Here is a 27322-nt window from a genome sequence, read left to right as displayed (position 1 = left end):
GGTGAGTCGAGTAGATCAGTATTGTATGGAGCTAGCCGGATTGAGCGACGTCAACAATCGAGTCCGAGTCAGTTTGGGACGTTTCTGTCCGGCGGATGAGTCTTGCTTTCTCCAAATCGTTCAACGCACCTCAACTCACCTGGTTCGCGATTCATCACTTACCTCACCCGTGAAAGCCACCCTCATCACATGGGAGCTCAACACTACCGGTCACAATCCAGCAGCTCCTCAAGTCCTGCCGCTGAACATATAGGATTGCAATGAATGATCTGATGCCATCGTTGACTACTGATGGATGCGCTCGGACGAGAACCACGGCTTTCCCATTGACCAGAATTTTGTCGGCCGAATGTTCTGAACTGGTCTGCACCATCTGTGCATGTCGTCCTACCTCCGCTGCTACCTGGTTGTCCTTCGCTCCATTGAGTCATGACGTCTTCTCCAGCCTAGCCAAGAGTCCCGTTTTATGCCAGCAGCCAGCGGAGCCAATCGAGCTCGCCGTCGTTAATGAAGATACTTGGTTCGGGAACATCATAAAGTTAATGCTATTCAGTGTACATACGAAGCACAATAATCCCAAGCTGCTCTACACAGCCTCCTTGGCTTTGTCAGGCACTAGGTTTGCTCGCGACGTGGATTCTCTACGTGCATTCTAACGACAGACTTCGATATTGGCTGATACGAGCGATGCTCGTTTTCGATCCTACATTTGACGAGGTGGGCTGTGTACAGCTGCACGAATTAGTCTGAAAGTATGGATCTCAAGTGACCGTTGTATAAAAGTGACCCTGGAGCACTTTGGGATGAGATGGAGGAGTCATCAAAACATCGAAAGCCAGCCATCCGACCACAACACCGATAGCCAGACCGAAGTGTTCAGCATGAAGGGCCCCTTTTCACTATTCGCTCTTGCGGCAGTCGCATTGGCGCAGGACGAAGGCAGCGCTGTTCTCACTGCGATTCAGATCCAATCCGACCTCACTCAACTATTCGCTGCTCTGCAACTGTTTCCCGATGTGGTGAGCACCCTCCGTTCAGCATCCAACATAACTATCTTCGCTCCGACCGACACAGCTTTTGCGGCTCTCGGATCTGACGCACCTACGGGAGATGCCTTAGCCGCAGTTCTCAACTACCACGTTGTCCAGGGCCAGTATCCAGCTTCCACGATTCCGACGATGCCGACCTATGTGCAGACTCTGCTGACGCCAGAGCTATCCCAGACGGACACAGCCCTGACCAACGTTACTGGGGGTCAGTATGTGGGTGTGGTCAATAATGGAACTGGTGTGCAGCTTTTGAGCGGCAATCTGGCTGTTTCAAATGTTGTTGAAGCAGTAAGCACTCCATCATATCTTTCATTGCAATTACCAGGGGGCTGTTATCCTCAGTGTGACACTAACATTCCTGCCAATGCACAGGACATAATTCAGGGCGGCTCAATCAGCATCCACAAGATCGACCGTGTGCTGACCCTTCCCGAGAATTTGGCTATCACGCTGTCCGAGGTTGCGGGTGCCTCGACTATTGTTGACGCTGCTATAGTCGCTGATCTGTCCGAGACACTCACTACAGTTGAGGATCTTACAATCTTCGTCCCGAATGATGCTGCGTTCGAAGCTATTGGCTCCGTCCTTGCCACTGCCAACCTAGAAACACTGCAGAGCGTACTCCAATATCACGCCATCACTGGGGCGGTATTCTTCGCTGAAGATGTCACAAACACTACTTCTCCTTCTCTGGCTGGAAACTTGACCTTGTCAGTCATTGATGGCGCAGTATTTGTCAATGAGGCCAAGGTCATCATACCTAACATCATCCTCTCAAATGGTGTGGCTCATGTTATTGACTCGTGAGTATCTTCTGTCCCTGCGGACAAATGCCACTAATCGTTTCTGCCAGGGTCTTGAATCCCCTTGCCACAGAGCCTTTCGACCGAGCCTCGCTCTCGCCATCGAACTCGCCTGTCGTCGCCTTTCAAGGCGCTTCCCCTACGGCAGTCAGTCTCGGGCTACCCCGACCAGCTCCAACCACTACACTTTCGGTCCCTGCAGTTTTGACCTCTGGCCTTGCTACTGTCACTGGTACACGAGCATCTGCTTCAGGTTCGGCAACGAACTCAGGGCCTGCTGTTGCAAGCGCGTCTGGCGAAAGTGGTGCGTCTAGCCAACGGATTGTTGGTGGTCTACACGCTGCGGGGGGGTTGCTGGGTGTTGTTGCCTTACTTGCATAAGTAGTGCCATAGCGACTTGATTCAGCCAACAGATAGTGTATCTGCTGTAGTAACTTGGGCCCGTCAAAGAGATGTCAGCGTATCTAAACCAATGTATGTCCATCGGTACATTGTGTGTACAGCCTGTTTCTCTTCTCCCGTAAAGATCTGGCCCACTAACAGCGTGATCAAACTTACCTGGCAGCGAATACTCGCCTCCAACGAGACCGGTTGACACTATCTTTTGGAGAATCTAAAGTCACATGATTTCCAACGACATTCTACTCCACTAAAACTTTCTGCCTCATCAGAAGAATATTCGACAGTCAAGTTGTTGGAACTTCTACGATCTGAGCCGTAGGTCGACATGCCTCGCACGAAGAAAAAACGCGGCAAATTTGAGGAAAAGAGAGAGAAGCGGCAACACGACAACTCAGACAGATCGCACGACAATGTCAAGCGGCGAAAACTCGACAATGGCAACGATATTGAGGCAAATGAGAATGGCGAAGAGGAGTACTTCTTCGAGGACACGGCGCCAGGACCACCTGTGGAGGGCGCCGATCCAGACAAGAGCGATATCACTTACTATGGTCTTCTGACCGACGAAGAATCAACCTACTACGCCAACGTTAACGCCAAGGTCGCAGCCAATGATTTCGAAGACGAGGACGATAGAACAGCGTTCATTGACGCAGTCTATAGGGAGTCTCGGGGTAAGGAGATGAAGCTCGCCTCGAGTCAGTCTTCCTCACGGCATCTGGAACAGTTGCTCAAGATTTCGAATTCTGAGCAGTTGAAGAACTTCTTTGCCGCTATACTGGAAGGTCTGGTGCAACTGATGCAGCATCGCTTTGGAAGCCATGTCTGTGAGACCGTGTTCTTAGAATGTGGCAAACACATCGACGCGGCGGAGGACCAAGTAGAGAAGGACGGAACAACGACCATGACTGGGCTGTTCCTCCGAACGGCAGAGTTGCTAGAAGGCCACATCGCATACATGCTCACGGACCGATTTGCGTCGCACACGATTCGCGTATTGTTACTGGTCCTGTCAGGCGAGCCATTGGATGTGCCCTCGAGCACGGCCGTCTTCGCGAGTAGGAAGAGACAGAAAGACGAGTTGTCTGCCAGCCAGTCACAGATACATGCTTCGAAGGAGTCATCAGCCGACAGGCGAAAAGTGCCCAAATCCTTCTCGAAAGCCATGTCGAAGATCACGTCAGCTGCAGTTGCCGGTCTCGATCCCACCTATCTGAGGTCCCTTGGTACACATCCGACAGGAAACCCTGTACTGCAGATCCTGCTTCAGCTCGAGCTAAGCAACTCGGATCGTGGGAGGAATTTGGATAAAGATTCATTGTTCAACAGGCTCATCGAGCCCGACCAATTGAACACCGACTCAGAGGGCGCCAAATTCATCTCGAGCCTGACATACGACCCGACAGGATCTCGCCTGATCGAGATCATAGTCAGATATTCACCAGCTAAGACTTTCAAGAAACTGTATCAAACCGTCTGGCAGGAAAAAATCCGCAGTATGGCACGAAATGATCTTGCTAATTTCGTCGCCATCAAGGTTTTGGAACGTATCGGAAAGGACGATCTGGAAGTGGCTCGTGAACAGATCTTGCTCGACCTACAGCTACTCATCGAACGCCGGCGTTTCAAAGTACTGCAGACTCTCGTCGAACGCTCGGAGGCGCGAGGCTTGATCTCCAGCCTCTTGCGAAGTCTTTCAAAGCTGTCAGCCAGAGCACGCACAGCATCCTGCAAGATGTACTCTACCCAAGTTCAGTGGACTCAAAGCTCGATGCTCGTAGCGAAAGCAAGAAAGCGGAGAACAAATCCACACCAAGAGCCGACACGCACGGCTCACTCCTTGCGCAGAGCATGATTGCCGTCGAAGCCACAGCTCCGCTCATTCTCGACTGCATCGCCGCCCTGCCTCCTACCGAGCTAGTTGCCTACGCAACGGACCCTGCCGCCTCCCGCCTTATTCAAGCCGCCCTCACACCGTCTCCGACAATTTCTATGTCATATCGCAAGCTCCTCGTGCCCAAGTTCACCGGCCACATTAAGCAGCTATCCACCGATAGCGTCGGCTTATATGTCGTTGAAGCTCTCTGGCCCGCGACGAATGGTGCCCACTTCATGAAAGAACGGATCGCGAAAGAACTCGCGGACAGTGAGGAAGAGTTACGAGACAGCTACTTTGGGAGAAGAGTGTGGCGGATGTGGCAGATGGACGTCTACATAAGAAGCAAGGCCCAGTGGCAGGGGATGGCTAAGGGGACACCGGGGAGTGAGGCCGACAATCGAATGTTGGCCGGTAATGGGACTCAAGTCCCCCATGAGAGGAAGAAGAAGCCGATAGAGCTAGCGAGGGAGAGGTGGGCTTTAGAGCAGGCTAAGAAGCTGGACTCGCAACAAGAAGGCGCTGTCCAGGAGCAGCGATGACCCGTGTCCGAGTAATGCGGCGTGTCAGTATCGGCGTGATCTGCCATTACGACAAATGCAATAGCTGTTGGCGGTCAGGCAACCTGTGCGCTGTACTGCACATGTCTTCTGCAGGAGTGAAAGCGCCCCCAATGTACCTGTAGGATATAATAAAACTCGAATCAATCTGAATGCACGCGGGACCTCAGGAGGAACCACCAGACACCGTGAAACTTAAAGCTTGGCAATAGCAAAACGAGTCGCCTAATCGAAAACTCGATCGCCTATAAGCGAGCTCGAAACCCCAGTATCGGGCTTTCTCTTCTCGACTCTTGTTTCAGCTGAACAACCACATTTTTGCGCCACGACTGCTTCTACAGCACTGAAAAGGTCGAGCATATGCATTCATGCTGCAGTTGACCGATGATAGGTCTTCTCACACGCATTTCCTGCGGGCCGTCGCGCGGGCATTCTCGGATTTCGCTCTGTCACAATCTACAAGCGGCAAAGCTCGCCTTTCTTTCACGAATTCGGCATCAGGCGTGCTGAGAACACGATGCACCAGGCGACACATGTGCGACGTCCATATGCAGGTCATGAAAGAGGCTGCCTGACAGAATGGATCCCATTCGTCACTTGATCGATGCCATAAGGCAGACTTGTCCGGGGACGATCTCCTTCGTCCTTACGTGGTCAGCCGTACGCACGTCCGAAGCAATCGTATAGTGCAATTGGTTCATGGTCAACGCCATCCGATGTCTCAACTGGTGCGTTCGCAGAGCCACCCCAGCATCAGATGTCCGTTTTGCGAAGACTCAGCCTCAGGGACCATGTCTGTGCTTCACACGTCTCGATGTGCCAGAAGTCGAAGAGCTCATACATACCTTCTCTTGAGTATCGAGTGCTTCTGTTTCCTGCTCTCGGCCATCCCCTCCTTCACTTCAAACCGCGTCTGCGTGAACATATGTATCATTCGCTACAGTGACAGCAATGCAGCTGGTTGATCGCTTCGTGGCTGCCATCACGTATGTGGTGAGCTTCCTAACATTCCAGCCTGGGAGTACACCAGGTTTGCAGCTACAGCAGCCCCTCATCCCACATCACCCTCATGGAGGAGAGTATGAAGCACTCCGGGGACCCATTTTCAAACCTCCAGGTGGTAGACCAAATGGTCCGGGCTCGGACTTCCAGTGTGACTACTCCAATATGCCTGGCTTCACCAGCTGTTCAACAGCCGAGAATAGATCGTGTTGGCTACGAAACAGCAAGACGGGCTTTGAGTACAACATACGGACAAACTATGAGGACACAAATCTGACACCAGTTGGCGTCCACCGAACGTACTACCTGAACTTGACTGACACTGGTTACAATGCGGATGGGCTGCCATTCCCATACGGCAAGCTTTTCAACTCGACATACCCTGGACCCTGGATTCAAGGCTGCTGGGGCGACAACATCACCGTCGTGGTAACGAATAAGCTCAAGCACAACGGCACATCTGTACACTGGCACGGAATAAGGCAATGGTTCACGATGCACATGGATGTTGTCAATGGAGTGACCCAATGCCCTATTGCGCCCGAGGATAGTTTCAATTATACTTTCCGCGCAATGCAGTACGGGTCATCATGGTACCATAGCCACTACTCGGTACAGTACGCCGACGGAGCTGTCGGACCTATGACGCTACACGGCCCAACATCAGAGCCGTTTGACGAGCCTAAGCTACCAATCCTGATGACAGACTGGGGCCACAATAGTGCTTTCGAAGCAAGCTTTACCACCCTAGCAAACAAAAGCATATTGCTCAACGGCGTTGGCGACGTTACTCGTTACAACAACTCCGTCAAAGCGACTCTAAGAATTCCCGATGCCTGGACACTCAACTTTGAGCGGCCGTCGCCAGGGGTACGCGCGAAAAGGTATCTGTTGCGTCTCATTAATACGTCCTTCGATTCCACGTTCGTTTTCTCCATCGACGGCCATGTCCTTCAAATAGTCGGCGCAGACTTCGTACCTTTGCACTCGTACACGAATACGTCGGTCTTAGTTGGCATAGGACAGCGTTATCATGTCATTGTGACGGCGCTCGAAAAGCCAGAGGAAGACAGCTACTGGATCCGAACATACAAGGCCAATTGCTTCCGCTTCACGCAGGACAAAGCCAGTAAAGGCTACGAGACCACCGGCGTCCTGCGCTATGGCGGTGACCCAAAGGTCCTTCCTGTCAGTCAGCCATGGCCTGTCGGAAGCAGTGTATCCCTCGACTGCTCTGACGAAACCTACTCGAGCCTGAAACCTATCCTGGAATGGCAGGTTGGCAAAGCAGCCAATGATCTCCTTGGCGGTGTTGGTCAGAATTTCACTGTACAGGGCGCGTCTGGTAGCAGCATATATCCTTTGGCGTTCTTCTCCATGGGTGGTGACAATTTCAATCCATTCAGAATTGACTATGGAGATCCTACATTCAACCATCTCAATAAGACGGGCGCGTGGAACCCGATGTGGGTGGTCATACCCGAGACTTATGGTGACAAGGACTGGGTAAGTTCCCGAGTACTTTTCTGCTTCAGCTACGTATCTGACTGTGTGCAGGTATATCTGGCTATCCAGGGGGTCAAACTTACAGGTCGCACAACAGGGGCTCATCCGGTAAGGCACATCCTTCCATCCTCTCTGTTCCCGGTCCTCTGTTGGGTCACTTGGACCCGGCAATCCGGGGCGCTATAGCTCCTCATAAGGCATCTTTGTACTCACTGTCTGTAGATCCATCTCCACGGTCATGACTTTGCCATTCTACAACAGATCGGAGCCCGCGCCTTCCCAGCCGGCCTCAATCTCACACTCAACAATCCGCCACGCAGGGACGTCGTTCTCCTTCCACAAGACGGCTACGTCGTCATTGCCTTCAAGACCGACAACCCCGGTGCCTGGCTCGTACACTGCCACATCGCGGACCATGCTTCAGCTGGTCTGGCAATGCAGATCATGGAGCGGCAGAAGGATGCGGCGAATATCTGGCCAAGTCTGAACACAAGTGCGGCGCTGAGAGAGACGAAGAGGGTTTGTGGCAACTGGAACCAATGGTGGGGCCACTGCGAGAACTGGTGGCCCGGCGATGGAAGTACGTGCCCGGCCGGTGAGCTCGCAGCTTCTCCAGATTCTGGGATCTGAACAGCCTTGCCGGTGGGCGTGTTGAGGAGCGATTGGAAAAGTCATCCGGACTCAAAACGGCCAATTTCTCCTATGACCTGGGTCAGGAAGCCCATATTTATCTGTGACGGCGATTAATGAGACGAGCAAATGCCGATATGGGTCAGCTCATTGAGCCGAATATTCGGGACCTTGAGCTTGATGGTGTTTTTCTGGACGTGACTCCAGGCTTCTTAAATGAATAGCTTAAACAGTTGTCATGTAGTGCTCTGAATGCGGGAGCCGGTACGCCACCTGACTGTATCGCCAGTGACAGGGTAGTATGATGTTGTAGGAGCATCAAAACCAGCAAGAATGGCAAGTCCGATCGGCTTGCATGCTACCCAGGAAGTCCGTCAACGATACCTGTGGAGCCTAACTACGAGCACTCATTGCCAAGACTGGGGATGGCGTGCTGATCTGATGGATATCCATAAATTTGAATGACTTGTCAGTGGCGACCTTTTCAAATCTTCAAAATGCACAATCATGATAGAAACGAATGGTCTGAGTGGGCAAGCACCTAACGGGTCAAAGCTGGACACGGCCAGAGCGGGCGAGCTTGAGGTTTTGCTGCAACATTGCGTTGAGAAACTGGTCGAGTTTGTCCGCAGCGCAGATGGCGAAGTACAGTCGCATCAGACACAGCAAGAGATCTCAAAATCATGCTTGGTGGACTATCACTCGCCTCGCGCGCTATCGGAAGTTCTTGGTGACAAGATCAGCCTAGCCCAAGATGGCACCGGCTTGGACGGCTTTAGGACCACGGTAGACACACTTCTCCGCTACAGCGTCAACACATCCGCGCCAGGTTTTCTCGATAAGCTCTACTCCGCGCCGCTGGCCCCTGGCATTGCTGCTGAGCTGATCCTAGCGGTACTAAACACCAACGTGCATGTCTACCAGGTCTCGCCAGTGCTCACCCTGATCGAGAAGTACACGACTAAAACGTTGACACGATTGTTCGGCTTTGATGGGCCGAGATGTGGTGGCATCAGCGTCCAGGGTGGCAGTGCGAGCAACACGACGTCTATCGTCATTGCAAGGAACACGTTGTTCCCGCAGACCAAAGTCCATGGTAATCATGCAGACGGACTGGATCTGGTGCTTTTCACCTCTGCGCATGGGCACTACTCGATCGAGAAAGCTGCTCAACAGTGCGGCTTTGGCTCCGCTGCCGTGGTCTCAGTGCCGGTCGATCCTGAGACAGGCAGTATGATAGCGTCAGAGTTCTCCCATCTGGTCAAGCAAGTGAAGTCGCAAGGCAAAACTCCCTTCTACGTCAACTGCACGGCAGGAACGACAGTGCTCGGGTCATTCGACCCCTTCACAGAGATCTCGGCCATAGCTAAAGAGCACAACATGTGGATGCACATTGACGGAGCATGGGGCGGTAGCTTCGTCTTCTCACCATCACTAAGCAGAGATCGTCTGAGGGGCTGTCATCTGGCGGACTCGATAGCCATCAATCCTCACAAGATGATGGGCATTCCGGTCACCTGCTCTTTCCTTCTGGGCAAAGATCTAAAGCAATTCCACACGGCGAACACTCTCAAAGCCGGCTACCTGTTCCATGATGCAGACGAGGAAGGCGATAGCGCTCCCAATAGCTCCATGAACAGCAATACTGGCACAGCAGAGGACGCCTGGCAGGAGCCGAACGATCTCGCAGATATTACTTTGCAATGCGGCAGACGAGGCGACAGCTTGAAGGCGTTCATGGCTTGGCAGTACTACGGTACAGGTGGCTACACAGAGAAGGTCGAGAACGCTTACAACACAGCATGCTTCCTGGCGGAGCTAGTAGCTGCGTCGCCTGATCTGCTGCTCGTGTCATCGAATCCACCGCCTTGTCTGCAGGTCTGCTTCTACTACGCACCCGGCGGTAAGTCCCTCTACGGAGACCAAGCTGGTAGCGACACTAGCAAGACCTCAAGTGGTCCAAAGGCGGCCGAAATGAACGGCAAGCAGAACTCCAAGGTCACCGAAAAGATCACCCGGGCACTCGTGCAGAAGGGATTCATGATCGATTTCGCTCCTGCCCTAGAGGGCCAGGAGGCGAGCGGGAAATTCTTCAGAGCTGTCGTGAACATCTCTACGCCGCGGGAGACGGTGCTGAGGCTCGTCAAGAGTGTCGAGGAAGTTGGTAGGGAGGTCCGTCAGCAGCTGGTGGGTGAGCTGCAGAAGGCCGACGGCTTATAGAACAGATATGTATGATCGTGTATACAATAATCCATATAGACCTGAGAAGATACATTAACAATAGACGTGACTTCTTACCAGGGATGCGGCTCGGTTACGGCATTGAGCCAGTCGTGGCTGGCTGGGGTACCAAAAAGCTGAGCATTAGTAAGAACTCCTAAGCTCTCGGCCGATCTGGTGTAAGTTCTGCTCGTATGTCCTGCTTGGCGCAGGAGGGATTCGTCCATCATATCCATCTTACGGCACTTGGCTTCATTTCAATGCAGATGCTCCATGGGACAGAAGCTGTGAGCTAGCGATTTCAGTGCGCTGGCGCTGCAGTGTCGCCACTGTCGTGGGTGCAGTGCATGTCTGATCATGTCAACAGTCTTGGAACCCTAGGGGAAGCTCATTGAGTTCCACCGAAGTCTAGGCCAGCAGCACCTCAGCCATGGGCTGAAAAGATGTCGGCAGAACATGGTCGGGTAAAGTATATATATACATCAGATAGACGGCCAGAGCAGTATCTTAGACTCCAGTCCTCCTTGCACTGCTTCACAACATCACACACAAGTCATCCATAAACGAAGGATACAACGTCAACGGAACAATGTCGGGCATCACTTCCTACGCATATCCTGGTGTCGGTATCTTCGTAAGGGAGCATTTTTGGTACAGCCAGGCGAACCGCCACGGTGATTACGTTACTTGCGCCGGCCAAGGTAAGTCATTCGATCGAAGCACTCCAGATCAAGAACGACAAGTCTCACGGACCATGTCTGCTCGTTACATGCCTTCCTTCCTGATACCATTGCTTACACGATGTTCAATAGGTGGATGGAAGCCCGACACCCAAGACCCAGGCGCAGCAATCGCAGACGAAACATTGATCCCCAAGGACGTTGGCGAGGAGATCGACCAAGCCTTTGCTAATGTGCAACATGCTCTCGAGCACGCCGGTAGTAAAGGCTGGTCACAGGTATACAAGGTCCTTACTTTGAGCACGAGTATCCCGGAGCAGCACGAACACATTGTGCGGAACCTGAAAAAGTGGCAACCGGACGAGAAGAGAGCGACATGGACAGAAGTTGGCGTGGCCCATCTTGGACTTCCGACTATGCGGTTCGAGATTGAGGTTGAAGCGTATGATCCTGAGGGTGCGAAGAGAGCTTGAGACAGGAGTTATCAGGGAGGTCCGAAATAAGACACTCGCGCCTGCCAGTTGCCATAGAGTGGTTCGCTCGAGGCTGCCGGGACAGCAAGAGACGAAATCATGAATCTGCCAGTGAACTAAGACTAAGCGGTGACGTCAAAAGTCGAGGCAGTGGAAATCTTGGCACATACGCTTTAATTCTTGCAGCTGAACTATCTCTCCCGTAACGTGCCACTTGCACTGCTAGGTGAGAATTGCATATATCAATCTTATTGCCAAAGCAGAAGTACAGAGCTCTGGCCGCCCGAGACCGCTTATAACTGCCCATGTTTTGGTATCTAAGCTGTCATGCAGGCTTGGCATGGTTAGTAAGCGCAACACGACTTCGCGACAAGCAACATGGAGCAGTGTTCTCCGCTTTAGTAATTTTGATGAGTTCAGATAAAGTCGAGGGGCAAGTATCCGGATCATCCGTGTCTTTGGTATTGCCAAAACTGTCTTCGATGCTTTAGGTGACACTCTGGTAGACTACAGTGCTAAAGCTCAAACCGTGATTTGGTCGTAACACAGACACCCGAAGTGAAGTTGAACGAACGCGGGCTGTTAGTCGCTACTCCTCGCCGCTCGCAACTCCAACTTGTGAGAAGGGCACTGTTGGGCAAGCTCGACCCTTTCATCACCTACTAGGGAAGCAGCTCTAGCGGAAGAAAATAGTGCGTGGCAGGAAGAAGCGGCAGTTCACGCATCGGCTGGGCCCTGCTCATGACCTTCAGGGCTGTCTGCCCAGCACGAACGTCAACAGAAGCATCGCGGGCCCGGAACAACCATATCTAAGTCTTCATAACACCCGTGGACCCTTACAATGGCTGCAAACGTCGACTCACCACGTCGGTCCAGCCTCTTTGGCCTTTTCAAAAAGTCGAAAAAGGAGCGCTCCCAATCTGTGGCACCCACAGATGATGACACAGGCCGTAAGATGCTCGGCAATCGAAGTCCCCGGCGTAGCCTTCAGCTGCCCGGCAAAGACAACTACGTGATCGAGCACCGGTCAACGAATCTCAGCAGTCTCTCTGGGCATTCTGGTCTAAGGACAATGCAAAGTCCGGAACAATACAAGACTGATTCGCAGACGGGTGAGATGGTGTACGAGCGCGATAAGCAGACTGGAGAAATCATTGATCACACTGAGATGTTGCACGCGTTAGGGTTGACAGATTCAACAGTACTTGCGCCGCTCTTGATGCGAATGCAGACTCACGATGCACAGAGCCAGGCGAATCAATAGTGGCCAGATTCACTGAGAGAACGTGGCAACAGGTATACGCTTATCTCAGTGATGCAGATCTGGCGGCCATATCCTTTTCTTGCAAAGCCTTCCACAGCCGACTTGGTACAGAACCATTTCAGAAGCTGGCGGATCCGGACAACCTGGCACAGCGATACGACTTCCTACAGAGACTGGACAAGACATTACCAGGACACCTGCTGTGCTTCGACTGCCATAGGTACCATAAGCGCATCGCGCCTGGTGAAGAGAAGCTGGTACCGATCAACGTCCAAAGCCCAGTCTACGACTGTCCAGAGGTTGGCAATCCAAACAAGATCAACCCTCGGATACGCATAACCTTCGATCGTATCATGCCTTTGACGTTTGTCCAAATGGCAATGCGAGCCCATCGCTTCGGAGCACCTTACGGTATCACTATGGACACGATCTCAAGAAGATACAAAGACAAGGTTGATGACAGCACTTGGTCACACCAGACCAAGTTCGCAGTTGTTAAGGGTCACCTCTTGATGCGCGTCATGAGCTCATGCTATGCGCCGCCTGGACTCCCGCCAGCAGGCGAACGCCACCTTCTTTACTCACGCCAGAACTTCATTCCCTTCTTCTCCGTCTGCCCACATTGGCAGGACGGTGTGCTTATGCCAAATGTCAAGTGTGCTCTACGCCACATTCCGAAGCCGTTGGAGGGCAGTGGCCTGAATCGCGTAGCGCGAGAAACAAAGCTGCACTTCAACCCCGAAAAGCCCATAGTCTCGCTTTGCCACAACTGCAAGCCGATGCGCCGTTGTCCCGAGTGTCCTTCCGAATACCTCATCGAAATACGCATGACCGAGGACAAGGCTGATCCGACGAAGCTCTTCAAGCAGACATTGGTCGTCACACGCTGGAGCGATCTAGGAGACGGGTCTTCGCCGTTCACACCGGAATGGGAGGCACTCAATGGCAAGCCGGGCTTTGACTCGGTGGAGGCTTTGGGCAAGCGGGCGGTGGCTGGACAGTTTGAGGCGGAGTTCAATGGGGATGTAATTCCAAGTCAGAACATGCTGAGCATGAATCCCGAGAAAATGAAGTTGGGTGAGAAAGGACATGATTGGTATTGATTGTGTTTTAGGCAGTTACGCCGCGACTCCGTGCGTGATGCGTGGAGGCGATGAAGCCACATCGACTGCGAGATCGAACGTTTTGTCATCCGGTCTGACCAATGTACGCAAATATTATTACCTGGGAAGGAGCGGCTGATGTACCTAGGTTTCTGCCAGCAACTTCCTCAGCGTCGTCCAGTCAGCCGGTCTCATCAGGAAGTACCTCCTCGGCCTTCTACAAGTGGTTGAAGCATACCGAATTTCAACAGGCAGATATGTGTTACACCAGCTTGGCTGGCAAAACAGCAGCAACGTCAGATCGAAAGCTGTCTATGGACATTCTTCTCTATACCTCTAGTATATGCAGACCCAGCGTGTCTCACAAAGACCTACTCTACCCACGTTTCCTCAGATAGTCCCCCCCCTTGACCGCGCTCAACACCCCATAAATTCCCTTCAACGGCCACACCGTCTCCCACACCCACTCGTACCACCCCATCTGCGCGCCTCCACCAGCCAATCGATCCAACACCTCTGCTCGCGGCCCAACCTTCTGATACACATCCGGCAGGGTCTGCGCGTTATACTTGACCCTCAATTCATCGTACCACTTCCGATCATAGATCCGCCAGAATTCCTGCTCTGTGTAGAACGTCTGCGCGTACAGCCACTTCATGCCTTCCAGGCTCGCGAGCTTGGCTTCGATGGCACGATTAATCGTTAGCTGGTTGCTCGCTGCGGAGGGTGGGAGCGGGCCCCAGAGACCGATGTTCAGGAGGAAGTCGTCGCCGCCGGAGGATAATTTGCCGCTGGCGGCAGGCTTCTGGGAGTCGAAGTGCGGAGACATGCTGATCGTCTCGCCTGCCTTCAAGGGGCAGAGCCAGCGTGGATAGATCTCGTTGCAGCCGCCTTCGGGGGAGTCAAGCCAGTCGCTGAATACTTCCATGCGGGAGGCCGGGGTGGCCATGTCTTGGATGATGAATTGATTGGTGAGGCCTGAACGGTGAAGGGCGTGGTACATGATGCGAGTGTTCATGAAGTCGTCAAGGAGGTAGCGTGTGACCCAATTGAAGGGCGTCATGAAGTAGGTGAAGGCGTGTCGGCCGGTCCAGAAGGCACCACGGTCGTAGCGAAAGATGTAGGAGGTGAGTGGGATGGTGTCTGACTCGGGATTTGCGGCACGAGATTGTGCGTGGAGATAGAACCAGGGGTCCGAGGCGGCGTAGAAGGTCGTGACTTTCTGCTCTGATGAGGGGTCCGGGCGGAAGGTGCCTGACATGATGACTCCGGACGTGGGCGAGAACATGATGCCGTCGAGGAAGGCGATTGGGCTTGTACCGGACTTGTCGGCTTCCATAAGTTCGGAGGTGGTCTTAATCGCGGCGGAGATGGAGTCGACTGGGTGATAGTCGAGTGTCATGTAGCGTTGAGCCTCGATGAGCCTGACTTCGAGGAGTGTAACAACGCCGAGGGTGCCGAATGTGCCGGCGCTGCCGTAGAAAAGGTCGGGTCGTTCGGTAGGCGATGCGTTGACGATGGTGCCGTCTGCGAGGATCATCTCGACCCAGGTGACACAGCGATCAAAGAAGCCGTACTTGAAGCTGCTGCTTTCTCCTGCCGTTCCGGCAAAAGCTCCGCCAACAGTGATGCCTCTAAACTCGGGAACAACGGGCGGCATGAGCTTGTGCTGCATTGTGCTGAAGAGCAGTGACTCCATCGACACATTCGGCTCGCAGAGACATGTCTTGGTATTGGGGAAGACTCTGATCACATGCGACAATGTCGAGACGTCCAACGAGGTTTTCGAGGTTTTCGTTGAAACGCGAGTAGAGTTGGTGTTGCCATGATAGATCCGAAAAGGTGTTTTGGATGCGTGAAATGCCGCGACCTGTTCGGCTAGCTCGTTGACGAAATCATTGTGTGGCGCCAATGTTGATGGCTGTGGGAGGTGAACCATTGCTGCCGGGTAGAGATGCCTGTGGCCAATAGCGTCGAACTTCAGCTAAGGTGGTGATCGTTCAAGAGCGTGCCATAAAGTATCGTGAACGAGTTTCTGCACAATCTCGAGCCGGAGATCTCCTATGATCTGTGTACGCTCATACCAACGCAGCCAATTCAGCTCAACCGAACTATTCAGATCAGTGACCTGTCCTGTCTGATGCTATTAGGACAGACTCACAAGGTTAGCAGTGGTCGGAAAGATTCATAGCTCCTTGGCAGATCAGGCCGCGTATAAAATATTGGCAACTGTGTATACAGTACGTAGGCAAAATGAATGTCTCCATTCATGGGAAAGAAACACCATGGAATTTCATGCTAAGGAGGACGCCGTAGGAGTTGTGTCTAAGATCTTCAAGATAGCGAGTGCAATTGCGCAAGACCATTGTACTATAGATCGCAGCAGCTACTTTGCGTACACTGGAGGAATAGTCTGGAAAACACAGACTACACCACAGACAAGAATCATTCGAACCTAGTGCGTTCAGCCCGTGCTAGTCCGTTCCCACATATCCTTTTTGTCTCGTTGCGCCTGGCGCCTTGCTGTAATCAAACGAAAGATGGGTTCATAACATCATTTCCTCCCAGACTCTGGCTCCAGCTCCGGCTTCTAGACGCGAGCGAATCCTCGATCAAGCATGCTCAGATGCCTCTTGTCAGCGCTGAAGCCGAGCTTCTCACTTGGGATGTCCTGCGGAGGTGCTCCTGTTCCGCCGGGACTGGCACTGCCTTGGCGCTCTGCAGCAGACGGAGCCTGCGCCTTAGCATCATTGTTTGATGCGTCAGGCTCAGAAATCAGAGAAGTGATGTTGGGAACCTGGCTCGCTGTAACTGGAGTTCCAGAATTCGCGCTGGGCACTCTCTGCATCGGTGTGGTGGCGACGGGTGCCGCAGCTCCACCTTCAGCAGAGTTAGGAGTTGGCGGGCGTACGCTGGGTTCCGCTGGAGGCGGGGCCGTCAGGCGAGGATCAATCTGAAAGCTGCTGTTCCGGGGCTCTGAAGCGGACTCTGCAGCTGCGGGCTGTGGTGGCGGTGCAGTGGAGTATGAGCTCTGTGAGTAAGACTGTGTAATTGGCGGCGGAGGGATGCTCTGGTGGAAGGGTGCTGGGCTAGCACTGTGACCAGATTGTGATGTGCGGCCGAGCGCATCGCGCAGCTGCGGACGTTGGTCGTACGAGGATGGTGGTGCTGCATTCATCGGCAGGGCGTGCGATGTTGCGTAGGGAGGCGCTGGGTAGCCAATTGGATGCATTCCAGGAGCAGGAGCGTAGTGGAGAGCATAAGGTGGCGGCGTATGCATCGGACTCAGAGGATATGCCATATAAGCTGGGTGCGGAACATATCCTGGTGGAAGATATGGGTGCGGGTGAGGCCCAGCTCGACCATAAGCTGGAGGAGCAGCGACAACGTAATTGGGAGCGCCTGGCATGGGTGACCTAATGGTCTCGTTAGTATTCTCAGTGGCTTAGATCATGATCTGGTCTTACCTAGTCACGGCCGGGACAGTCGACTGATCATTGACGGTCGACTCGGGATACATCCCTTTGGCTGGCTGTATCGATGATAGCTGGGGGTCGGCGGTTGGCTGCCGGAGTTGTTGCGAGGAGGGAGATGCTCGTGAGTAATAGCTGATTAGGTGCAGATGCTGACCTTGAGAAGTGGTTATGCTGAAAGACTGCTTCATCAACCCGTCGGGCTTGTAGCGGTAGCCATCAGGCCTTCCTCAGCATCTCCAAGATCTGGCTCGGCTTGACCACTTTCGGGAGTCTTAGTCGCGCGAGCGCCAGGTGTACTGAACGAGGTGCTGCCGCGCTTGCCTTCCATCTCGCGATATGTGAGAAAACTGCCAGATACTCTGCTGGCGCTCCAACTCTTGCCATCAGTCCATCTGCGCATGCCAGCCTCTCGCTCGTCCCACACGAAGACCGATCCAGATCTGATCGACTGCCGCTCCTTCTCGGACAGTCGTCTTTGGACTCGTGGCAGAAGACCTAGGCGGCAGGCTTCGAAGAGGATGATCGCGTCCGAAGGGGTTCGAACGATTCCGTTGTATGTCTCCATCGTTACTCGATACGGACGTCCCTATAAGTGGAAGACAATGAGGGCTTTCCAGATGTTCTTTCAGGAGTAGCGTGTCACTAATGTGACAATGGCCTCAATTTGTGGCCGCGAGCACGCCCGCAATGTGACGCAAAATGGTTGTGACACTCTTTCTACACACAAAATCTGGACAGTCGGCAAGTGATGGCAAGGGCACAGCTGGTAGTCGCAGTCTAGACGGATCCGTCTGGGATACGTTCGCCAGTACAGAAGTCGCTGATGTCGATGCGACAAGTTAGAGCTAGCGATTATAGGTGTGCGCAAGCTGAGAGTTTTGGGCAAGGAGAAACCCTAGGAGGTTCGGTCGGGAGAAATGAACCCTGTTATACGATTCCGCAGACAGTAAAGTAAAAGTGCAGGTGCTAAGCCGCTATCTCATGCCTACAGTTTAAGCTTACTGTCTAGAGAGGCTCATGGGTCACCAGACGCTGAGGCTCCGAACACCGGTGCTTTCCTTTTTCACTACATCACCATCCATTATTTCGTGGCCCTCGATGATCTCTCTATTTCTGCTATCGCTATTCTTGAGCAGTCTTGTTGCAGCGAGCGAAATCGAGCGGCAGCTGACGCGAAATCAAATTGCTGTGGTGCAATGTTTGTATCAAACCAATTGGGGCCGGTAATCCGTTTGCTGCTCCGCTTCCCGCCCTCAAAAAGCCGACGCAATCGTCAGCGTTGGAAGCCCGATAACACCAGGTGGAACAGACCAAGCAATGCTCGCATGCCAAAAGTCTTGGTTTGTCTTGGTTGCTTCAGCACTGAAGATCCTGGTTCCAAAAGGGAGCAGGACGCATTAGCTTGAAGAACGGCTGATCAAGGGAAGTCACGGTATCTGTTCGCACCACCTGTCCATTCACATAACTCGTAGCTGGAACGTTCTGGCCAGGCCTTGAAAGAAAACTGCTCTCAGCGCGGCGAGTCAGAAATACGAGCTCGCAGCAGGTCTGTCGGTATTGGCGATCGTGGTTGATAAAATGCTCGCCCTCGCTTACCGGGCTGAGTCTGCCCAGGCCACTCAAGCCACTACCAAAGTCTTGGCCATCTTGTCATTGCTAGCCTGTCCAATCGTCTGGACTCCACAGACAGACGCCAGTGCAAACCAACAGTCAAAAAGCTTGGTGAGCGTCTGAGGCTTGGTTCCATGGCCACCTCCTGGTGGGCTCTGCCTAACCCGTCGCCTAGTCCAGCAGTCCGAACGAAATCAAGATAAGACGTGGCAGCTCTTGTGTACTCTGATCGCAGGGTCATTATGTTGCATCGACTCTGGGCCCCGCAGGGCGATTCGCTTGAACGAGTATGCTTGAGGCTAAACACTGCAACCTTAACCTTGGGAAGCAAGCCTTTTTTCAACGTCGATTTTGAAAAATTGATCATTGGCTAGCTGCCCGGTCCAACTTACGTCTGGCGGTCGCAGCCAAGGGACGGCCAAGCACTCCCAAGGTATTAGCGCGGTGCACCAAACGAAACGCCAAATTGGTCGCTCCCTCCTTGCGACACGGCCGATCGCCCACCTTCGTTGCTGGGCCTAGATTTGCGACCACTTTCGTGTCCCAATGCAGCTGTCCTTGCAAAGCGTGCAACGCTGCTGTTTGCTGATACTAGGTAGTGCTGCCTTTTTGCGATGAGACACGTTGTCGTCGCACCAGGAAGATAATGGTGCGAGTCATGCGGGGTCGACTGTTGCTCCCGATATACAGGTTAAGCAGAATCTTGCGTGGCATCAAGAATGCCCTGTCTGAGCGAAATGGCCACCGGACTGTTCGATGGAGGACATTACAGGCCAAGCGCGGCGGTGGAACTTCGAGTTCTCCTCGCACACTTGTTTGTTGGTTGGTCGATCAATCATGATCGCGGCAGGCGTGCGCGTACGCATAATTCAACGCATCACAAGCCTTTTCTTGACCAGTCGAATGCTTGGACACAAATTACAGACGGAGATGCTCTGCTGCAGCACTTGAACATCGCCCGCGATGCCTAAAGAGTCGAGGTGCTCGAGTCGGCCAAGAGAACCATGCTCTGGTCGCAGTGCCAATTAGGGGTCACTTGCAGCTCTTGGTGTGCCAATAATGTGCCAATGCAGCTCCGCTACCGACAAGCCCTTGGCTGTCGCAGTGGAAATTGCTCAAGGCCATTTGAGCTTGGGTGTCACGGAATGTTTCGAGACGGAGAAGTTTCAAAGACGTAAGTCAAGCGGCGAACATGTGTGCTCCAGAGCGATATGGTTCGATGACTGGTTTCTACTGCCTTCTTCTGCACCTTGTGCGGAGAATTTATGCACATTTGAAGGTCTGAGCTGGGAGCAGAAGACCTGTTACCTGACCAAGTTGTCTGATGAGAACTTCACCAGAATTTCGAAGGTTCGGGAGGCAGATCTTCGAAAATGAGATGAAGTCAGCAGTGCAGTCTCCAGACATGCTGTACAACTGTGTCCAAAGTCCTACAGCGCGCTCCCCAGCCTGGAAATTCACCATGAATCGCTCCCACTGATTGACGCTGAAGAATCGACTGAAGCTCATCTCAACGTCCAAACCTATAACAATGGACTACCACTGATACTTCAGTGCCCTCCCTAAGCTGGTCCCCAAATGTTGCCCCGGGCGCCGGATTCACGGCCGAAGATCTCCATGGCCTTACAATTCTTGCTAGGAGGTCGGCGCTTCTACCATAAGTACCGTGTCACGGAACATCCACGCATCGCTGTGAGTAAGTGATAACACTCCGGAAGCTGACAAAATCAAGCGGCGCGCTTCGTGAAGCGAAAGCAAGAGAGTGAGACGAAGAGAGCCTCGGGCATGAATGTTTCAGCCTTCCAAGCAGTTCTCACTTATTTCAACGCTTCCTGCCGACCTGAGCATGTCATCACCAGCCGTTCCGCGCAGTTCCAATCAAAGCTGAGGTAGGTGCGCACCGCCCTGACACGGACCCGGCAGATACAGCCATCGTCCCACTTGTCTCGCACCTGTCTGCAAGTGCGAGGATCTGCCCTCACACCGATATTTGGCTCTCGGTCAACAGTAAAGATCAGGCCATTGTATCGTCACGAAGCATTGACGCTTCGTCGTCCGTTACAGTGCTGTCTGCCAGGAAGCAGAGAATGATCGCTTGGATGCGTTCTTATTTTTCTCATAGGAAAATCTGGGATATTGCTGGTCGTCATGTTTTGTCTCATACACACACTCGCCCCTTGCGCCGTCTTGCGAGCTCATCAGTACACCCCTTTGCAGAGTCTTTTCTGAGGTATCTCTGGCACGACCCTTCACAAGGCGGCAGACGAGGGTCAGGGGAGCTTCGCGAATCTGTTCTCACAGTGGCTTATCGTCAAAGCCTGACACTCCTTCGCCTATCACATTCGTCTGTATGCCCGATCCTCTCGGAGCCTCGTCTCGGACTTGACACAGGCAACACCTGTCGATGCTGCGCCATCTGCCATACCTATTACTGTTCTAGGCCTAGGACAAGTTCGGGAAGTCGCTGACCTAAGATCTGATAGGTGGTCAGACCAGAGACTTGGTGCCTGCGGCGAGGAACCCTCGTACGCCGCGGCAACATCCACGCCCAGCGAGCTTCGCATGCCTTCGCAGCCGGATCACTCGGATTCCATATCATTCTACTGCTGTAACAATTGCATGCCAGGTAACCCTTCATGAGTCGAGCTGGTCAGGCCGGAGTCACGTGCCATGGGCTGCACCTTGCCCCACCTTAAGCAGCCAGCAAACCTACTGTGTACGCCACGGCCCGGGAGGTTGTTTTCTCAGAAACCCGCGTCCAGAAAATCACTTGCCACGCTTGGTCATCAAGTAAACTGCCATTTTGTACCTTCCTGTTCAACAGGCCATGCAGGACACTAAATGCTACCATTTGCTGCGGCAGAATCATTTGAGATGAACACGCCAAGCCCCGAGTACCAGGAATGGACACTCACTTACGATACATGGCCCGCAACGTGACCTGGATCAATGAGAATGTCGGCGACCCGCGGAAAAGAGCCCTGGAGCGGTCAAGAGCACTTTCACATGCAGCGAAGTTCTCACATCCCAAGAACAAGCCTGCGCGGCAGCCCGACAAGGACGGAGACGACAATGCATCTGGTTATGTCATCGACCACTCACAAACACCACTGCCGTTGGTCGCGTGGAAAGGTAACTCCGACCCATTCAGCTCCACCACTGTTGCAGTGACCCCACGAATGCACCAAGCTTTCGAGTTCCTGCGGGACGGCTTGATTCCCAGCACACACTTCAATGCCGGCTCAAAGCAGCAGCCATGGTCCAGAAGGTTTCTGGCATCGCGAACAATGCGCAAGCATATCGAGTCCATGTCCGACGAGTGGGCTGCGTTGGGAGAGATGCTCCCACTTACTGCAGCCATCTCGCGTCTGTCCGGTTCGCACGAGCTGCAGACCGAGACGGCGAAGTCGAAGATGAAGATCATCCGGCGTCTGCAGACTGACATGTCCGGTCTGAACAATTCTGCCATCAGGGACCAGTTGATTAGTCTGACGAGGACGTTATTTGCTGCAGCGACGTTCGAGAACAACTTTCCAGAAGCCAGATTGCATGGACTGGCACTTCGCCGCCTTTTGGAGCAGAAGAGCGCTATTGAGGGCATCGAGTCTATTGAGATCAGCCTCATCTGGAGCTCCCTGTACTATGATGCGCAGATCTCCCATTGTACCGTGCAACTGTCGATCTTTGATGTTGACGTGTGGGCGCCGCTGGCGTTGAGGGTCGCAGCACGGCCTGTCTTCGAGTATCTCGAGCCGCTGCGCGAGTCAGTCGCACATTCGTTGGATCCGAGCTTGAGATACTGTCCCATACTGAAGGATGTCTGCATCGAGATCTATCAGGTCGTTTGGCTGTGGGGTAGAGCGGAGCCTCTAAGTTCACAGATCGATGGGCCGATGATGAACGTGTATCTCACAATGAGCCACAACTTGTTCCAGCTTAAGCTTAGCAATCACTTTGTCCGCCTCCGCGAAGCGCTCGATGATGGCAGCGACATGGGCTCGACGCAGCTCGATAGACATCTGGAGGCCGCCATGACGTTGTCAATGATTGCTTACCTTGCCTTGTTTACCGGAAATCCACGGATCGCTGGTCAGTATATGTGGCCGCGGGTGAGGCTGTTCACCTCGCTGCTGCACCACCACTTGACGAAGGCGACCGAGCGAGTCGCCTCGTCGGAGTCGTCATCGTCGTCGAGAACTCTACCACTAGTTCAAGACCAGCCACAAAACATGCTGCTCTTCGCCCTGTGGGTTGGAGCAACGTGGGAACAAAATGACGCACTTGCAACGGCAGATGTGCCGTCGTGGTGGTTTCGAGAGCGATTCGTGAGAACCGCACAAGCTTCAGGCTTAAAGAACTGGAATATGATCCGGGCCGTCGTAGACGGATTCGTCCCAAACCGGTTTGCGAAGCCAAGAGGTGAGAGCTGGTTGATGAGGCCCTTGCGACAGCGGTGGTTTGGGAAGACTGGGGGGCTGATGTGGGGAGGTCATCATCGCTTGACCGACCATTAGAGCGACCATTTGAGTACCAAGTACATTGAATGGTGATCCCGAAGAGTAACCTGATGCTATCCAGGCCAGGTAGTATCTACTTGATGATACAAGTGATGCTGGAAGAGTCCTCGCCATTCGAATCACAGCTCGTAAACTCCAGCGCTCGGTCGCAGCCACAGCGTCGGCAACTAGCTTTGGCTGCTCGTGCCGAATTTGTGCCATCAACACATGTTGGCGCAGGTGTGAACGGGTAAAAGAAAGCTACAGGCCTTCCCGAGAGGACTTGATCGACTTCTACAAGTCTGTCCAGATGACGAGTCCCACTCACAGCAAGTGCCTGAAAGCCGAGTCTGCCCCGAGATCGACCACACGCTAGCAAAAGACCGTCAGTATGCCTGACACGATGGGCTGCGAAGGCGGGGTGGACGGCTATCTGCGTAAGGCAGGAGCGGAAGGAGAAGAGCGTTGACGAAGAGAGTACTTAATAAGCAGATTTAGTGAATGCTGCCAGTGGTGTAGATGCAACAGCGTACCGGAAACAGCAGAGAAGAGCAGCTTGTACATTGCAACGTGGCCAAGGCGCCTGCTAAGGGCTTACAGGACACACTCAGTGAGTGTCCCACAACAACACCGCTTTGACAGTCCTGCCTTCTTTAATGTCTTTGATCGCCTCGGCCACTTCCTCAACGTGGTACGTTGTGATCAGCTCATCGTACGGGAACTTCCCTTGTTGATTCATTTTCAGCAACCACGGCAGGAACCTCTTCGGATCCGAGTCGCCTTGAAGACTACCTTGATATACTAAGCCAGCTTGCACCGCTTCAAAGGTGTTGATTGACACAGCATTCGTCAGTAGACCTACGCCGACCGCCACTATTCGCCCTCTCCGTGCTGTGCCATGCACAATTTGCTCAACAACTTTCGGTAAGCCGACACAGTCTATTGTTGCGTCCACACCTGCGCCTTTAGTGATCTCCATCAGGGTGGGCATCAGGTCCTTCTGATAAGTCGTGTTGATGCCGTGCGTTGCGCCGTATTTCTTTGCAAGTTCGAGCCGTGATGACAAGATGTCAAGAGCAATGATCCGTCTTGGAGGCCGTGCCAGGGTCTTCAGAGCCATGATAGCAGAGAGGCCCACGGATCCAACTCCAAGAACGCAAACGGATTGATGTGGTTGTGGTTTGACAATGTTCAACATAGCTCCAGCCCCTGTCATGACGCCGCATGCAAGCGGGGCAAGTAGCTCATAAGCTGGTGTTGGAGCAGGAATGACAACCAATGCCGTCTCACAGACTATGATCTCCCGCGCGAAGGAACTCTGGCCGAAGAAGTGTCCCTTCAGAGGCTTTTTCGATTTTGGATCCTCAATGGTCTGCGTGCCATCGAATCTGGAAAAGCCGAGGTTGTACTTGAACCACCTGTCGCAGTATCCAGGAAAGCCAGTCTCGCAATTCCTACACTGCGCGCAAGAGGTGAATGTTACGATAACTTCATCGCCGACGGCTATATCCTCGACCCAAGACCCCACCTTAATCACCGTGCCCGCGCCTTCGTGCCCCAGCACGCAGGGAAAATTCTCTGGTTGTCCCCGATCCTTGGAGGCGAAGTTCAGGTCGGTGTGGCAGATCCCAGTGGCTTTGATTCGCACCAGGCATTCGTCAGGCTCGAGGAGGTTGTCACGAAGCGTGATCTTTTTATACTTGAACTTCCCGCCAGGCTCCGATAACACGAGCGCATCAGTTCGCATTCCATTCTGTCTGAACGAGGATATCCTAGGCTCAAGCTGTGGTCTCGTTGCGCTGGTCATTGTTATGCCGTCCAGAAGTCACGCTAGTACGGTCGTGCTTTGAATAGCGGGCACGGCTAGCAGGGGAGCTGAGAACTTGGGCAGCAGACACGAAGCACCAACGGCAAGGACCACGCCTGAATTCAATGGTATACAATCTGCCTCTGGACTGTGACTCGTAAGTTTCGTGCAACGGTAGGTATGGTTATCTAGTGCGTAGTAGCTTGTGATGGTGGAACGAGTATGATCATGGCGGCCTCAAAAGGATACTTATCTGAACAGACTTGCCTATCGCGAGCTGTCAGCGAGCTCAAAGCACGGTTTCGCGGGTTGAAATACATCATGCTGAGGGGTGGGCTCATGCAGAATGCTCGCTTGTACTGAATGATCCCATGATTTCAAGTTTACGGGCTTTCTTCAAAGAGCCGAACGCGCTTCCCAGAAGAGGACGTCCCGGGGGTGATCGCGGCGACGTCATTGCCGACGACAAAAATATCCGGGGATGTTTGCCGCAAATGGTGTTGCCTGCATAGCATTCTAACATGGCAACATCTCAAGCTGGCCGGTGTGAACCTCGATAGAAGTGTAGAGCACGCCATAGTGGTACACGACCGCAGACATGAGAGTTGCGCTCTTCGACGCGACGTGGCTTTACCCACTCAAGGCAAGTCGTCGACTACCACATCGCGTGTCTGATCTAACACAATGAACAGGGCCTCTTCTACTTCCTCCGCCGACCATACTACTGGCCGCTCATGCGAGCACGACTTATCCCGATCATCTTTCTGTCAGCCTTCGTTTTGACGATTCTGTTCCTCTTCGCTTTCCTCCCACAGGTCGCCTTCCTCGCCATCTTCCACGGTCCAGCAGCATGGCTGAACGGACTAGTCCTGACCTTAGGAGAAGGGGCCGCAATCGTTGGTTTGCTGTTCGAGGCCTTCTTCGTGGACGAGTCCCAAGTCGACGTCTTCGATACCGTCCTCATCGACCAGGGTCTTTCAGATCTGGTCGCTCAGGGTCGCCTTCTTGATCAGACAGCCGAAACATCAGTGAAGATGCTCGGGAAGCCGACCGTCACAGCAGTGTACGCGCCATTCAGCTTCAGACAGATTGTGGAGTTCGTGATCCTGCTGCCGGTGAACTTGATACCTTTCGTGGGCGTGCCCATCTTCCTGATCCTCACTGGCTACCGAGCGGGCCCTTTCCACCACTGGCGCTACTTCAAGCTGCTGGGATTGAACAAGAAGGAAAGAAACGTCTACATTAAGAGACGACAGATGAAATACACCTGGTTTGGCATCGTCTCATTGACGCTGCAACTAGTCCCTGTGCTGCAGATGTTCTTCCTTATGACGACGGCCTGCGGGGCTGCGCTATGGGCAGCGAAGATGGAGAAGGCGAGACGGTCACGAGAAGAAGCGACAACTGGTGCCGAGCACGAGCCATATCGCGATGAACCTTGAGAGATGGCTTGGTGATCTACAACTGGCCCTTGGCATACTTCTCAACCGCATCGGCGACCTCGCCGAGTCCTTTGACAACCACTGTTGGCCCGTCACCAAGTCGATCTTGCCAGCCATTGCCAGCCCGATCCACCCAAGCGACCTTCATCCCTACGGCTCGCGCGCCGACTACATCGAATGGATTGCTGCTGACTAGCCACATCGATCCCTCGGCTCCGGATTTGGAAGTACGTTGGGCGAGATATCTGTAAACTTCAGGCGCCGGCTTGAAAGTACGGATGAAGTCCACAGTGACAATGTCCTTGAAGACTTCGCTCAAAGGCTTCAGATCCTCAGAAGAGTGGACGCTGTTGGTCACCATCTTCTTCGTGCCATTGCTGAAGACGACGCAAGTGATCGCTGGATTTTGCGCCAACTTCTTCAGGCCAGACTCCACGTCGGGGAAGGTGTTGAGATTGTCATACGTTTCCATTAGAGCGTCGGCTTCGCCATCGTTGAGACTGACACTGTGCTCGGCTAGAGCATGATGTAACGACTTGAGCGTCACCACCGAGAAGTCTTCGTATTTCTCTGTAAAAGCTTAGCATCTAGGTAGTTCCACGCGTAGCAAGCTATACTTACTCATGCTGTTCAGCCGCCACGTATACTCGAGCTGATATCTTCGCCATAGCGCCGCGATCGAGTTTGCCTTTTCCTCACCAAAATGACGGGCCAGCGCCTTCGCTATCGAAGCCGTAGATAGAAGCGTGCCATAGAGGTCGAATGCGACAACAATCTGATCCATATCTTCTACTATACTGTCTCTGCACTGCGAGTTTCTAACGTGGTTCGTAGGTCACTGCAGTAGTCAAACAAAGAATGACGTTAGAATAGGCTTGGAAGGAGAAGCTGCGACAACGCTGAAGGACGTTGTATGATCGCC

At 53.2% G+C, this 27322-nt stretch overlaps 12 protein-coding genes across 12 annotated transcripts; 8 read left to right on the top strand and 4 right to left on the bottom strand.

The window, feature by feature from the left end:
- Positions 1–881: 881 nt before the first annotated feature.
- AB675_10289 (uncharacterized protein) lies at positions 882–2233 on the top strand (the record flags this gene model as incomplete). Its single annotated transcript, XM_018139050.1, has 3 exons — positions 882–1337; positions 1422–1852; positions 1903–2233. The coding sequence occupies 3 exons, from the start codon at positions 882–884 to the stop codon at positions 2231–2233; spliced, it is 1218 nt and encodes a 405-aa protein (XP_017997310.1).
- Positions 2234–2579: 346 nt separating this feature from the next.
- Positions 2580–4672, top strand: AB675_10288 (Nucleolar protein 9; the record flags this gene model as incomplete). Its single annotated transcript, XM_018139049.1, has 2 exons — positions 2580–3884; positions 3935–4672. The coding sequence occupies 2 exons, from the start codon at positions 2580–2582 to the stop codon at positions 4670–4672; spliced, it is 2043 nt and encodes a 680-aa protein (XP_017997364.1).
- Positions 4673–5641: 969 nt separating this feature from the next.
- Positions 5642–7945, top strand: AB675_10287 (Laccase-2; the record flags this gene model as incomplete). Its single annotated transcript, XM_018139048.1, has 4 exons — positions 5642–7198; positions 7250–7306; positions 7421–7778; positions 7833–7945. The coding sequence occupies 4 exons, from the start codon at positions 5642–5644 to the stop codon at positions 7943–7945; spliced, it is 2085 nt and encodes a 694-aa protein (XP_017997360.1).
- Positions 7946–8335: 390 nt separating this feature from the next.
- AB675_10286 (Glutamate decarboxylase 1) lies at positions 8336–10048 on the top strand (the record flags this gene model as incomplete). Its single annotated transcript, XM_018139047.1, has 1 exon — positions 8336–10048. One exon carries the CDS (start codon positions 8336–8338, stop codon positions 10046–10048), a length of 1713 nt encoding a protein of 570 aa, XP_017997409.1.
- Positions 10049–10637: 589 nt separating this feature from the next.
- AB675_10285 (uncharacterized protein) lies at positions 10638–11201 on the top strand (the record flags this gene model as incomplete). Its single annotated transcript, XM_018139046.1, has 2 exons — positions 10638–10749; positions 10861–11201. 2 exons carry the CDS (start codon positions 10638–10640, stop codon positions 11199–11201), a joined length of 453 nt encoding a protein of 150 aa, XP_017997408.1.
- Positions 11202–12042: 841 nt separating this feature from the next.
- AB675_10284 (uncharacterized protein) lies at positions 12043–13568 on the top strand (the record flags this gene model as incomplete). The annotated part of the gene is made up of 2 exons (XM_018139045.1): positions 12043–12313; positions 12448–13568. The coding sequence occupies 2 exons, from the start codon at positions 12043–12045 to the stop codon at positions 13566–13568; spliced, it is 1392 nt and encodes a 463-aa protein (XP_017997296.1).
- Positions 13569–13944: 376 nt separating this feature from the next.
- AB675_10283 (Delta(24)-sterol) lies at positions 13945–15507 on the bottom strand (the record flags this gene model as incomplete). Its single annotated transcript, XM_018139044.1, has 1 exon — positions 13945–15507. The coding sequence occupies one exon, from the start codon at positions 15505–15507 to the stop codon at positions 13945–13947; it is 1563 nt and encodes a 520-aa protein (XP_017997427.1).
- A 651-nt stretch (positions 15508–16158) lies between these two features.
- Positions 16159–17609, bottom strand: AB675_10282 (cAMP-independent regulatory protein pac2; the record flags this gene model as incomplete). Its single annotated transcript, XM_018139043.1, has 3 exons — positions 16159–16984; positions 17036–17198; positions 17237–17609. The coding sequence occupies 3 exons, from the start codon at positions 17607–17609 to the stop codon at positions 16159–16161; spliced, it is 1362 nt and encodes a 453-aa protein (XP_017997321.1).
- A 3970-nt stretch (positions 17610–21579) lies between these two features.
- On the top strand, positions 21580–23169 carry AB675_10281 (uncharacterized protein; the record flags this gene model as incomplete). The annotated part of the gene is made up of 1 exon (XM_018139042.1): positions 21580–23169. One exon carries the CDS (start codon positions 21580–21582, stop codon positions 23167–23169), a length of 1590 nt encoding a protein of 529 aa, XP_017997292.1.
- A 589-nt stretch (positions 23170–23758) lies between these two features.
- AB675_10280 (Aryl-alcohol dehydrogenase) lies at positions 23759–24958 on the bottom strand (the record flags this gene model as incomplete). The annotated part of the gene is made up of 1 exon (XM_018139041.1): positions 23759–24958. The coding sequence occupies one exon, from the start codon at positions 24956–24958 to the stop codon at positions 23759–23761; it is 1200 nt and encodes a 399-aa protein (XP_017997320.1).
- Positions 24959–25556: 598 nt separating this feature from the next.
- On the top strand, positions 25557–26393 carry AB675_10279 (uncharacterized protein; the record flags this gene model as incomplete). Its single annotated transcript, XM_018139039.1, has 3 exons — positions 25557–25625; positions 25651–26228; positions 26261–26393. The coding sequence occupies 3 exons, from the start codon at positions 25557–25559 to the stop codon at positions 26391–26393; spliced, it is 780 nt and encodes a 259-aa protein (XP_017997299.1).
- A 23-nt stretch (positions 26394–26416) lies between these two features.
- On the bottom strand, positions 26417–27184 carry AB675_10278 (Haloacetate dehalogenase H-2; the record flags this gene model as incomplete). The annotated part of the gene is made up of 2 exons (XM_018139038.1): positions 26417–26970; positions 27022–27184. The coding sequence occupies 2 exons, from the start codon at positions 27182–27184 to the stop codon at positions 26417–26419; spliced, it is 717 nt and encodes a 238-aa protein (XP_017997302.1).
- Positions 27185–27322: the final 138 nt, after the last annotated feature.

Source organism: Cyphellophora attinorum (assembly GCF_001299255.1).
Source record: "Cyphellophora attinorum strain CBS 131958 chromosome Unknown Contig24, whole genome shotgun sequence".
NCBI lineage: Eukaryota > Fungi > Ascomycota > Eurotiomycetes > Chaetothyriales > Cyphellophoraceae > Cyphellophora > Cyphellophora attinorum.
Note: the sequence above shows the minus strand (reverse complement) of the source record. Positions and strands in the feature narration are given on the sequence as shown.